General features: G+C 37.4%; 1 protein-coding gene across 1 annotated transcript; it reads right to left on the reverse strand.

Annotated features, from left to right (window-relative positions):
- Window positions 1-5,240: 5,240 nt before the first annotated feature.
- On the reverse strand, window positions 5,241-9,755 carry LOC115820994 (hemagglutinin/amebocyte aggregation factor-like). The gene is made up of 5 exons (XM_030784733.1): window positions 9,701-9,755; window positions 9,482-9,560; window positions 8,370-8,558; window positions 8,079-8,231; window positions 5,241-5,286 (listed from the first exon to the last, which is right to left on the reverse strand). Exons 1-5 carry the CDS (start codon window positions 9,753-9,755, stop codon window positions 5,241-5,243), a joined length of 522 nt encoding a protein of 173 aa, XP_030640593.1.
- Between the last annotated feature and the right edge of the window lie 2,249 nt (window positions 9,756-12,004).

A 12,004-nucleotide genomic window follows, 5' to 3' on the forward strand; every position in this document is an offset into this window, starting at 1 on the left:
TGGTATAGTGTGGTAGAGTGTGGTAGGTGTTTATGTGGTATTGTGTTGTACAGTGTAGTGTAGTGTGGTGTAGTGTGGTACAGTGTGGTATTTTGTGGCAATTAGTAGAACCCCAAACAAACAAAACAAAAAACCCCTCAAAAATTACAGAAAGGCTCAGGTGGTAAATTCATCATATTTCCACAGCAGTATTTATATCATTTCAACAATATACGGTTTCAATTCCACCTTTTAACAGAAATGGGCGACCATACCAATAGTAACTGACATGGATTAAGGTTGCTGTAGGACTTAGTGTGTTAATGGCCCATTATTAGTATTCAGGTACATCACTACCAAAACTCTCTCCTTCCTATTGCCTATGCATTATCTCTATGATTTTATATAACAGGACGTCTTACTGGTACTTGGAAAAAGTCACGGATGGGAAAAATGTCTGATTTTAAATGCCATAGGTACGATAGAGACATGGTGACCTGGGAACAGAGGAACAAATGTTACCTTTAAACTTGTCAGATATAGGCTACCTTTGCCTACAAGTAGCCTGATGGTATATCTGACATGCTCTTTATTTTTCCCAATAATTAAATTGTTTGTTACCTTGATATATGTTATTATTTGAGAATTTGTAGACCAATACATTTCTATATGATATCGAAGCTTGATTGTTTTGTGTGACTTTTTCCATTGGATATCTTGCAGATACTACCATATCTTGTTTTTTTTATTTGCCTGCTGTCATTATCAGCACCATATCATTATAATCTCACACAAACTGCCTGTATAGACCTAATATTTTTATTCTTTAAATACAGTATAAGCTGTATTAGAGTAGTAGGTATACTCCTAAATCCTTATGATAAATTAGAAATTAAACATAACTACAATGTTACAAAATACAGTACTATAAAAGGACAAATCATAAATAATAGCCTGTCATGAAGGCCTGGTTCATTCTTTAGTTGAACTAAAGAAAGACCCCGGCCACTATTTGAGAATTTACAGTATCAAATGATCAAATATGAACATTTTTCTGCAAAAGAATTGCTGAAGTTTGAAGCTGGAGTTTGTAGTATTTATTTTTCTCTTATTATTACTGTAACTGTTATTTATTGTTAGATTGTTGTAGTTGGGTTAAGTTTTATATATTATGAGAAGTTGTTATGTAAATTTGTTACGTGTTTTGTATTTATATTTGTATATTTAAAAGATAAAGTTAATATATTGTTCAATTTGATGGTCAAATTTGCCTTAGAAATAAAAAAGCCATTTTTTAATGTCGTAAACCTTCATTTTGTGTGTGTGTGTGTGTGTGTGTGTGTGTGTGTGTTTTTAAAGTATCGGTTTGTAATGGTTGCCTAAAAGTCTACCTTTGTGTATGGCATGTCGTGATAAGAGAAACATGTATTTTTTTTTTTTTTAATTTTTATCACTTATTTTAAATGCTGTACATGTTTCAGTTTCCTATTTTTAACACGGCTTTTGGGGACGGACTTTTATGTGGGCACCTTTATGTTTAAATGTGGAGGAACTTAGATGACGTGTTACCTGTTGTCTGAGCGAACAGGAGAGCAAGTCGGCGTTTGGAGGTCTCGGAGACGCGGAATTACCAGGAGTTTGACAAACAGTTGATCTACCTTTTTGGTTATGGATTATACTTTTAAGAAAAATCACTGGATTACTGCAAGACGAGGATTTGTTTGTTTATAGTCCACGGCGTCTCATCTCACTCAAGCCCAATATTAGAGGATTCTGTTTTCGTTTGGAACTTTATTCATCTAGGGGAATATGCACTTGTCGTACGAACTGTGGAACTGGTTGGACTTTGGGTGTGGCTATTATTTTGTAACATTGTATTCTGCGCAATTTGTTTGTGTTACGCGTCGGCTTGCCGACGCTGGCTCCCTGTAGTACTCGTCCAAATCGGAGGCAATCTAATTTGATTTATATTAATATATGTAATTTGCACAGCAATCAGAGTCTCCTATGTACAATTTTACCAGAATTACGGTGAACAAAGGGAGAGATTTTCGGTTGCTTCTATATTGCTTTTGTAGCCGGGTAGCGTCACCTCCCCTTTTTGTGTATCCATTGTTCAGTTTGCTGGTAACTAATTAGCCTAATTGACAAGCTCTTGTGCATAAATAGCCCAGGTAGACGCTACCTGAAGGTTTGCTTTCTGGATATCCGCCCCTTCTGCCACCATACCTTCATCATTAGAAAGCTTGGTTTTTGTAGTTACTGCCAGCGTGACTTTCGGTATGTTCCTTTGCAACTGACCCTCAGGTAGGCACACTTCCAGCTCTCGTGGTATATTTTCTTGGTTATGTTTGGCATGGTAGTAGCGCAATTGCTTTTGTTTGTAGTTTCACATGTCTCGCCGTAGCACTGCCTGGGGTTATCTGTCTTTGATGGGCGATTGCCATACTGTGGGTACGTATGCACAGAGTACGGTACTGTTACTTTCAAATATAAGCTTTATTTTCTTTTTTTTGTAATTTCATTTTGTTCTGACAGTAGCATTACACCTGTAAAGGGGAATTGGTATTGGCGTGCCGCATTTTGGTCGAAGATCCTGTTTACTCCTTTTTGTTTTCCTTTTGTCTCTCTGGTCTGTGTTTGGTTTCGGTTTTTGTTTCTAGTATTCCTTCGCTTATGTTTCGTCAGAGTTAGTGGTTTATACCGACTCCGGAAAATTGCTCGCGCTGTTAGACGGTCAGTCTCTCAGTGCAGTGTATTGTTTATTCATTATTGTTAGGTTTGTGCAGGCCGTGTTGTGTTTAATTGTGTCTTCTTTTTTTTTTTTTCTTTATTTTATTGGTTCACTTTTTCTGGTATGACTTGTGGATGTGTGATTTGTATTTTTGTTTTGTTAGTTTGATGCCGACTGCTATGTGATCTTGCGTGTCCACCATTCAATTAACTCCCTTGCATCCAGGCTGCAGCTGAGTGCCCCTTTTGGGGAGGCTAGTCACTGGTGGTGTCCCCTCACAGTGTGAAGTTTCCAGGAGCACCTTGGCTTAGTTCACTTATTGTTTGCAGTGTGCGTGCATGTGGTGTAGGACCTGGGCACCTCTCTCAATTAGTCTGCCTCCCCCAAGGTAAGCCTTAGCTCTGCTGTCAATGCCCTCTCTTACTCTAGTTGCAAGGGTGGGTAACTGCTTGTATGATGCATGTGATAGTGGAAGTCTGACTGTGTGATAGTGCTGTGATGGTGTGTTAGTAGAAGTATTTTTGTACTGCTACAATTTTAAAGACTGCTTTTGTAATAAAGAATTCCTAATTAGGGGCCCACCTTGTAACTTGCAGGGTTGACTGTGTCTGTAATAAATATCATTTGCTATTACACTGAAGCTATCACCAGAATCCTTTTGCAGTGATTTCACTACCTCCTTGGTCAATAAGATTCAGTTTTACATCTGAAACCACGTCTCTGGCTTCCTGGTATTAACGAACCTGTGTTTTATGTGCTAGTACTGGGTTGAAATTCTCTGGGTGAAATTCCCAGGGTGGCGTAGTTGGCTACAATTGAAATATTATTTCTTTTATTTGACTTGGTGTGGTTTAAGCCCTTACCGTCATGCCACGCTTTCAATCATTTTTGTAGGCCCAGCTGGTAGCATCTGTAGGCGGCAGATATTGGATCCGCCAGGCAAATTGTTAAGGGTTCAGGCATCATTTTAAAAGTATTGTTTCAGCACCGGTATCGAAAAAAAAAAAAACAATATCCAATCCTAATAATTGAGGCAGCCCAGGTTCCTCTTATACTGAATTTTTGCTGTAGTAGCAGTTTCATGCCATTTGTCATGACATGTTAACCAAAAAATTAGGGGTCCAGTTTTGCAATCAATCTATTAATCAGTCAATTGATCGATCAGTCAATCAGCCAATCTATCACTCAAGCAATCTCTCTCTCTCTCTCTCTCTCTCTCTCGGTCCCTCTCGGTTTTTCCCATTAATGGATGGTGTAGTGTGTGTGTGTGTGTATATATAGATCAGAATATAGTTGTGCTGTATGTAACTGAAGTATTATAGTCTAATCATGTGTCTGTAGCCCAGATTTAACTTTCAGTTAAAGTTTTGAGACCCAATTTTCAGATGCATGACTCAAAATTGTACCATGACACTAACAACAACGGTCCAATAAACAAACTAACAAAATACAAGATAAAAAAGGCCATTAAACATCTTCCTGAGCACAGTTTGATTTCCATTATTTGGTCCCATTTCTAAGTGCAGGTTTACTTTCAAATAATAGATCAAAAATTCAATCTTGTAAAACGTAGAGTTGTTCTGAGTATTTGTCTTGTAAGATCTTTATTTTTGAAAACAAAACAAGCAAACAAAAAGAAATTAGCTCACTGAAAAAGTATATTAACATGGTGGAAATGGTGGTTTTTTTTTTCTTTAGATATTTCAAATATGACATTTTATATCTGATGGAAAATGAATAAAGACATGCTATTGTGTTTCTTTCTGCCAAAAGTTGCTTAATTTTGTCAGCTCTTATATAAAAAGCTCCCAGGTCACACCTTGGCCTGTTGTTTTTGTGTACTTTTTGTTTTGTTTATAAAGCAAAATCAATAATGTAACATAACCCTCAAGCAGATGTAAGTGTTTAAACTCAATTTTTGAAGGGTACTCTTGGGTGATGTGACCATGCAGATATTTGAAAACATAACTATTCAGTGACTGCCAGTCTGAGGCCTTGGTCATTGAGGTATCAGATACTACTGTTCTTAATATGCTGAACTCAGCAGTGGATTTCCAGAAATGATTTAGGAGTCTAGGAGATGTACTGCAGTGCGGTGCCTGCGAGTGCACACACACACACACACACACACACACACATTCTCATGTGCACACAGCCACACATATGCACGCACACACACACAGAGACATTCAAAATTCAGAAAAATCTTGCCTCATTGCCAATGTGACACACAGAAACATATGTATTGTATATGAAATGTTCTTTCATGTACATATTCAGTGCACAATGGTGGCTCTTGCAAAACCAATTATAAACCACAAGAGACATTATACTGCTTTAAACATGTCTTTATTCATTGATTAATTCATTCATTTTCTAAGCTGCTTATCCTGATTAGGGCCGCGGGGGTGCTGGAGCCTATACCAGCGTACATTGAGCAAAAGGAAGGAAAACACCCTGGACAGTTCGCCAGTCCATCGAAGCATATCTTTATGACATGTTTTTACATGGCAAATAAGCCATGCTCTCAACAGGACTGCCTTGTGCAGTACAGATATCTCCAGCGCCGATCCCTGAGAACACACACACACACAGACTCTTTTAGTATCAATCACTGTTAGTATCAATCACTGTGTTATCAGGAAGAGGGAGGGGACAGTTTGACTGACATGAAGATCTGCTTCTAATACAATTCTAATGTAATTCTGTCTCGTTAGGGGATATAATGATGTCAGAATGCTATAATAATAATAATAATAATAATAATGCAAGTTTATTTAGAGTCCAATATCACTATTTATAGTTTCAAAGGGCTTTACATGTCTATAACAAAGTCAAATCAAAATGATATTATCCATACGTTAAAGAAAACAAAGTCTTTTGTCTGTTTTTAAAGGTATGGAGACAGTTTGCCTCCCTAATTTCTGTAGGTAAACCATTCCAGAGGAGGGGAAAGCGGTAGTAAAAGGCTTGGTTGCCAGCGGACATCTTTTTAACTCATGGAACAACTAATAGTCCAGAATCTTGAGAGTGTAGGGTATTAGGGGGCTTATAGGGTGTGGTTAAGTCAGATAGGTAGGCCAGTGCAAGCCCAAGTGAAATTTTATATGTTAACAAGAGGACCTCAAAATCTGCCCTTGCATGAATTGGGAGCCAATGAAGGGAAGCGAGGACAGGCATAATGTGATCAAACTTCCTTGTTCTGCTCAGAATTCTGGCAGCAACATTCTAGTCCAGCTGAAGACTTTTGGTACTAGAGGCAGGCAGGCCACAGTACAGAACAATGGTTTCGGCATCGGCTATACTAATTTTAGTGATATTACGAAGGTAATAAAAGGCAATTTTGGTTGTGTTTTTGATATGAGTGACCAGCGAGAGACTGGAGTCAAAAATCACACTAAGGCTTTTAGCTGTAGAGTTTTGAGAGATGACGCAGTTGTCAAAATTTAGGATAAGATCACTAAAAAGATGTAGGGGGACCAATGAGCAGCATTTCAGTCTTGCCTGCGTTAAGCATCAGGAAATTTGAAGACATCCACCCCTTATTAGCACAAAGACATGCCTCAAGGTTAGCCAGTTCAGAATGGTCATTGTGCGGGAGAAGTAAGAAAATCTGAGTATTGTCAGCATAACAATGGAAGTTAATGTTGTAACTATGAATAATGCCAAAGGGAGCCTGTAAATAGACAATATAAGAGGGCCAAGGACTGACCCCTGACAGAGAGCGTCTGATTTGATAAATTAATTTGAATATTATGACGAATTAAGTCTCTTTTTTTGTAAGAAAAATTAAACAAAATCGTTTTCAGTAAAAGGGCTAGATTGAGAGGAGTGATTCTAGGTGAGTTTAGATACTGTATCAAAAGGGAACCTGGGTTTATTTTTGTTAGCATTAATTATTTTCAAGTAATACTCGGATTTAGCTGTGTAGGGAGAGCATTTATAATCTATCAGGCTTTCATGCCAGGGGAGGTGGAAAACCTCTAGTTTAGTTGCCTGCCAGTTTTGTTCCAATTTCCTACACACCTGCTTCAGTGTGCGGGTTTCATTATTAAACCAAGGTGTTGAGTGTTTACACCTTTTTTTTAATAGTTAATTGAGCTACAACATCTAGTACATTATGATATAATAATTAAATGAGCCCCCTCAGCGTTTCATTAAATATGATTCACTCCTTCAGTATCTTGCTTGACTGTGAACTATTTGGTTAATGATTGATCAACTAACACTTATGTGGATGGTAATCTAGTGTGGTAAATAAATGTATAAATTAGAGGTGTACAGAGACATCATTATCTGTATCTGTATCTGTTCAACCAACAAAATTATCTGTCTAGGTATCTATATTCGGATAATAGACCAGAAGTGGGCGTGGTTTATACTGAAAGGCACGTTAAATAGGGCAAATGTATTTTCTAACCTAACATTCATTGTCAATGCAATTTTTGTGCCTTCAAAGCATCAAATTGATTTAATATTGGCATATGATTAATTATGAAATATATTTCCACATCCTCATACTGTACTATTCATTTCTCTCCCTCTCTTTTTATTTTTTAACTAAACTAAGTTTATGAACTGTCAGAACTCCCTGCCCACCTACCCTTTAACTGGAGGATATTGAACAATCTGAAACTGAAAAAGATTCTGTTTGGCATTGGAAATAGAAACTAGTTACAGTAAAAACATATGGAACACTATCCCTCAGTTGAAGGGAATGATCTTAAATGCCAATGATGCTGCGTTCACAATTCTTGATGTGTTAAAGTTACTGCAGTTCGTTAGGGAAACATGAATTATTATGATTTTGCAACAGTAATTTGCCCTGACTTGGTGGGGGCGATAGCGATCACTTTTCAATAACGTATAGTAAATGAAACCACTTACGACTGTTTTTTTCTTTCTTTTTGCTTTTTTTTTAAATGGAAGAGATTAATACATAGAGCTAAAAACCACAGGCTCTAAGCTTTATTTTGATGTATAGGTTGCTGGGGTAAACCAACTGCCACACCAGGCTTTTGTCTCAGTAACTCCTGCACCTGACTCGGTGGGGGTGACTACAGAATATAGCAATCACTTTCCCGTAATGTCTTTTAAATGAAACGACCACTTAGTGAAATCAAAGTCCTATGTTAGAAACAGAATCGGCATTTTTATCTTTCATCATTTTTATTCACAGAATCAACTGTCAATCATGTTTTTCCCCCCCAAAGAATAACACGCAACTTCGGGTAGAAAAAATATCTGTTTCCATCACATTATTTGTGCTTTCCCAAATAATGTATTTGGATTCAGATACATCTCTACTACATACTGACTAGCAATATTTTCAGTATTTAATAGCAAGATAGAATAGCATGCTTACTCATGATGGTTTGAATGGTGGCTGCCAAGCCCCACTAAGTAATTCAGTGTTGGCACGTTCCAAGAGAAAGGTTCATCAAAGTAGTTTATGTAGGTGGTCCACTGGCACACCGCATTGCACTGATTGTGGACCTGACAGCAACGGAAACGCCATCTGTGAAGGAATTAATATTGAAACTTATTCTCTAAACTCTGAAACTGGGGAAAGCCACATTGTACATAACTGAGGTTTGAGGCCATAACATGTGCATAACATGCAAGTCTTTCAGTAAATAACAGCAGTACACTGTACCTTCTGTCCTCATGGTGGTTGTCATGGTAACTGATCATGCCTGTCAGGACATAGTTCTTTGGACACTGAAAAGTGAACTCCTGGTCAAAGTCATTTGCATACTCTGACCAAAAACAGGTAGGCTCACTGCTGAAGGTGTCCTTGCAGCCAAGGCCCCAGAGTCTATCCTCTCTATGGTTATCGTGCCGACTACAACAAGAAAACATGGGTGTGAGATGATCAAAATACACAATGCTAAACTCTTCAACCAGAGCCTACAAATGAAAATATGTGTTTTTGGCTGTCACATTTATGGGAAAGTCGTTAACATATTGAGTGTGGTTAATGACATTCACCTAATACCAATACTAAGGAAAAAAAAAAAGGAAACTGAACTGTGACTTGAGTACCCATAATTCTGTCAGATGTAAATACATACAAACAGTACAGAGATCTGTTACCTCTGTTGCTGTGTGACCTCAGGTTTTGGAACATAGGCCTGGCCGAATAGGCTAAAGCGTGACACTGCTCGGCTATTTGCCATTAGGGAGAATGAAACTTAAGTCTTGTCCTTCTACATTTTCCCATTGAGGAGTACTTTTCAAACTATAAACTCACACTTGTGCTTAAGCTCGATTTCAACGGCATCTCCGATAATTATATTTAAATCGCAGACAAAGACAGAGCACGTCTCATGGAAACTGTTCAGTCACTAAGTAATTAACAGACAACTGACAGACTGACTGACTGACTAACAGACTGACAAGACAGACTGGTTCACTTTTGTACTGTTGTCTGACCGATTGAGTTTTGGAATGACGTACTGACTGACCGACCAAGTAAATGAATAAATAAATGAAAAATGTAACTTTCTTCAAAATTCCTTCACCATGCAAATCATCAGGTATCAGGGGGTAAAGATTTTCCAAGTTGCTCCCTCCGTTCTCTTGAGCAAATAAGCAAAAATATCCAGGATGCACTGTAAGTTTTGCCTGAATGATTTTTTTTAAAAATGGTAAAAGATAACAAACACCTCCACTGATTACACTTAGTAACATTAACTGAAGATCATCTAAATCAAATTAAATTGAAGTAAATTATATAAAATCAGAATACTTTTATGTCCTTCTTACCTGCTTATAGCGGAAATTGACTGCCTGTTCGGACAAGTGAAGTGCAGAGGTAGATCGTAACGATTCTGCCAATACAGGGCTGAAAAGCAAAGGTGCCCCCCCCCCGCCCCACACACAAAACCTTTCAGTTTCACCATTTACAAATATTTTGTATATGCTAAATGGCTTAAAAGCTAATGTGATATGGATAAACTGTAAATATCTTAGAGCTGCATTCACCTTCTCCATGAACCAAGATGCTGGTAAGTAGCAGGAAGATCTGGATTTCTCTCATTGTTCCTTGGCAGAGCAATCAATGCCGAAAACACAGAGATTGCTACAGTTCTTATATAGACTACCTTTGTATACTGAGAAGGAAAGAAGAAAAATGTTGACAGCAGGTCTGAGGTAATTTAGGACACTTTGCGACAATTGTACTATTTATAAAATTTCAGCAAGAGTTTAGGCTATTTAATGACTGCCTTTGACATGTTTAAGTTTATTCATTACTTCTCCTTCTGCTTTTGTCATAAAGTTAAGCACTTCAGGTTCCTCTAATGCTGAGTTTTTGCTGTCTCAGTCTCTGCCTTTTGTCATGACATGTTTTCCAAAACATTCGGGGTCTGCTTTTGCAAACTTGGTATCAGCTTGTGATCATTCAACTAAAAAAGCTAAAATTTGACAATGCAAATATTATCTATCTATCTATCTATCTATCTATCTATCTATCTATCTATTAGGGATGTGAAGAGAGCCCAGTATTTGTATTTGTATTTGTATCTGTATTTGTTGAGGCAGCAAAATTATTTGTGTTTGTATTAGAATAAAAGTGGAAACAGACACAACATTCTTGTTTTTGTATTTATTACACTTTTAATTTTAGGATTTCAAACTGTTAATATAAGTGCTCCTCAGTAAACTAGTATAATAATTATAAACAGTTAAATGTAATATTGGTTTCCGGTTTTCGTAAGCCCAGCAATAAACATGTATATCATTGAAAAGAAAATCATTTTAAAACTAACATTCAGCTCCTAATCCACACCAGCCAATAAACTAAACTCTAAACTAATAAACGCCTGTGTGAACATTGTGAACCCCGCCACCGCCCGCCCTAATTAGAGGACGCAACCGTGACACACAGGCTGACTAAACAGTGTGCACAGTGTGTAGGTGAAATAACTAGTAGCTACACCACCAGAGCTAATTTAGGGCAATCTCCTACGTGGGACATCTTGTGAAGTTAATACTTTAGTACAGGTTTCACAAATAACGAAATACTTAATCTTGTGGGACATCAACACCACATCATCATAAGTATCAGGAGTTTGAAAAGATTGTGCAAGAAACTGTGTCTGTTCCGAGGAATGAACCACGCGGACTTGGAGGAAATTGCCATGAGAATAAAGTCGTCATTTTACAAGAAAAGAGTCCTAATATTGCAAAAATAAAGTCGTAATTTTAGCCTACCTGTCATTTTAGAGGGAAAATATCAGAAGACCAGTCTGCCACCTGCGTTAATATGAGGAACGTCTTGTAAAGTTATACTTTAGTGTGGGTTTCAGGAATAACAAAAGACTTAATCTTTGGGCACATCAGCACCACATTGCGACAGGTTAGTCTTCTGATCCTCCTCTGCTCTTCTGAAATTACGACTTTATTTTCTTAATATTATGACTTTATTCTCGTAATATTAGGACCTTATTCTCGAAATCTCAGATTTGTGGCGTTAATACTCCATCGTAATGAGGAACATCAGCTATCTGTCATGTTTTTTTTCTTCTCGAAAACAAAATTTTTAAACATTTGTACGAAATAAATATTCGTAAAAACCCACTTTTTGTGCTTTGCCGACTACAGTATTCTGTTTCGGCTCCACGTCTACTATCTATCTATCTATCTATCTATCTATCTATCTATCTATCTATCTATCTATTCACTTCCCCATTCATAAAATTAATGTATAGTGTGACAATAAAATCACAAAATAGTTTATCAGTCTAAGCGATGTTACATGTTTATAATTCCTAACATATTATAACAGTTGCATTCCCAAGAAATTCCTGGCATTTCAGGTAAGAAAAACTTTTGCAATGGTTTTATTATTTAATTCTATTCATTATATTACATTTGATTCTGAGTGTTGCGCCATGAAATTTGTACAGTGGAATGACGTAAATAAGTAGCCTAATGCGCTTAAATCACCTCTTGTGACCGACCTGTTGCCACTGACCTTATTCAATTCGCTCGCTGACCTCTCCCTTCTCCTCACCAGGGGAGAGACTTTTACCTGACTAGTCGTTAGACCCTTTTTAAATGAAAGAGATGTAGTGCTATTCTGACTTCACCTGCCAACATTGGCCATTTAAGTGAGCGTTCACTTAGCTTGGCAGTATTAGTCTCAAAACGTATTACTTGACGTTACGGTTGAACGATGTGACGATGTTTTTCCATGTAGGCCTATTCTTCTCATTTCATATACATCTTTCTCAGTCCAGCGTCACTTGTGAACAACTAAAGCTCTAAATGTAGTTAAGTAGGAAT

This window comes from Chanos chanos, chromosome 1 (assembly GCF_902362185.1).
Source record: "Chanos chanos chromosome 1, fChaCha1.1, whole genome shotgun sequence".
NCBI lineage: Eukaryota > Metazoa > Chordata > Actinopteri > Gonorynchiformes > Chanidae > Chanos > Chanos chanos.

What these genes read in the sequence shown, in the direction of transcription:
- LOC115820994 (XM_030784733.1), bottom strand. Translation starts at nt 9,755, where the DNA reads ATGAGAGAAATCCAGATCTTCCTGCTACTTACCAGCATCTTGGTTCAT. An exon ending in TCAATTTCCGCTATAAGCAG is followed by an intron (nt 8,559 to 9,481) that starts GTAAGAAGGACA and finishes TTCTTGTTGTAG; the next exon opens with TCGGCACGATAACCATAGAG. An exon ending in CACCATTCAAACCATCATGA is followed by an intron (nt 5,287 to 8,078) that starts GTAAGCATGCTA and finishes GTGTGTTCTCAG; the next exon opens with GGATCGGCGCTGGAGATATC.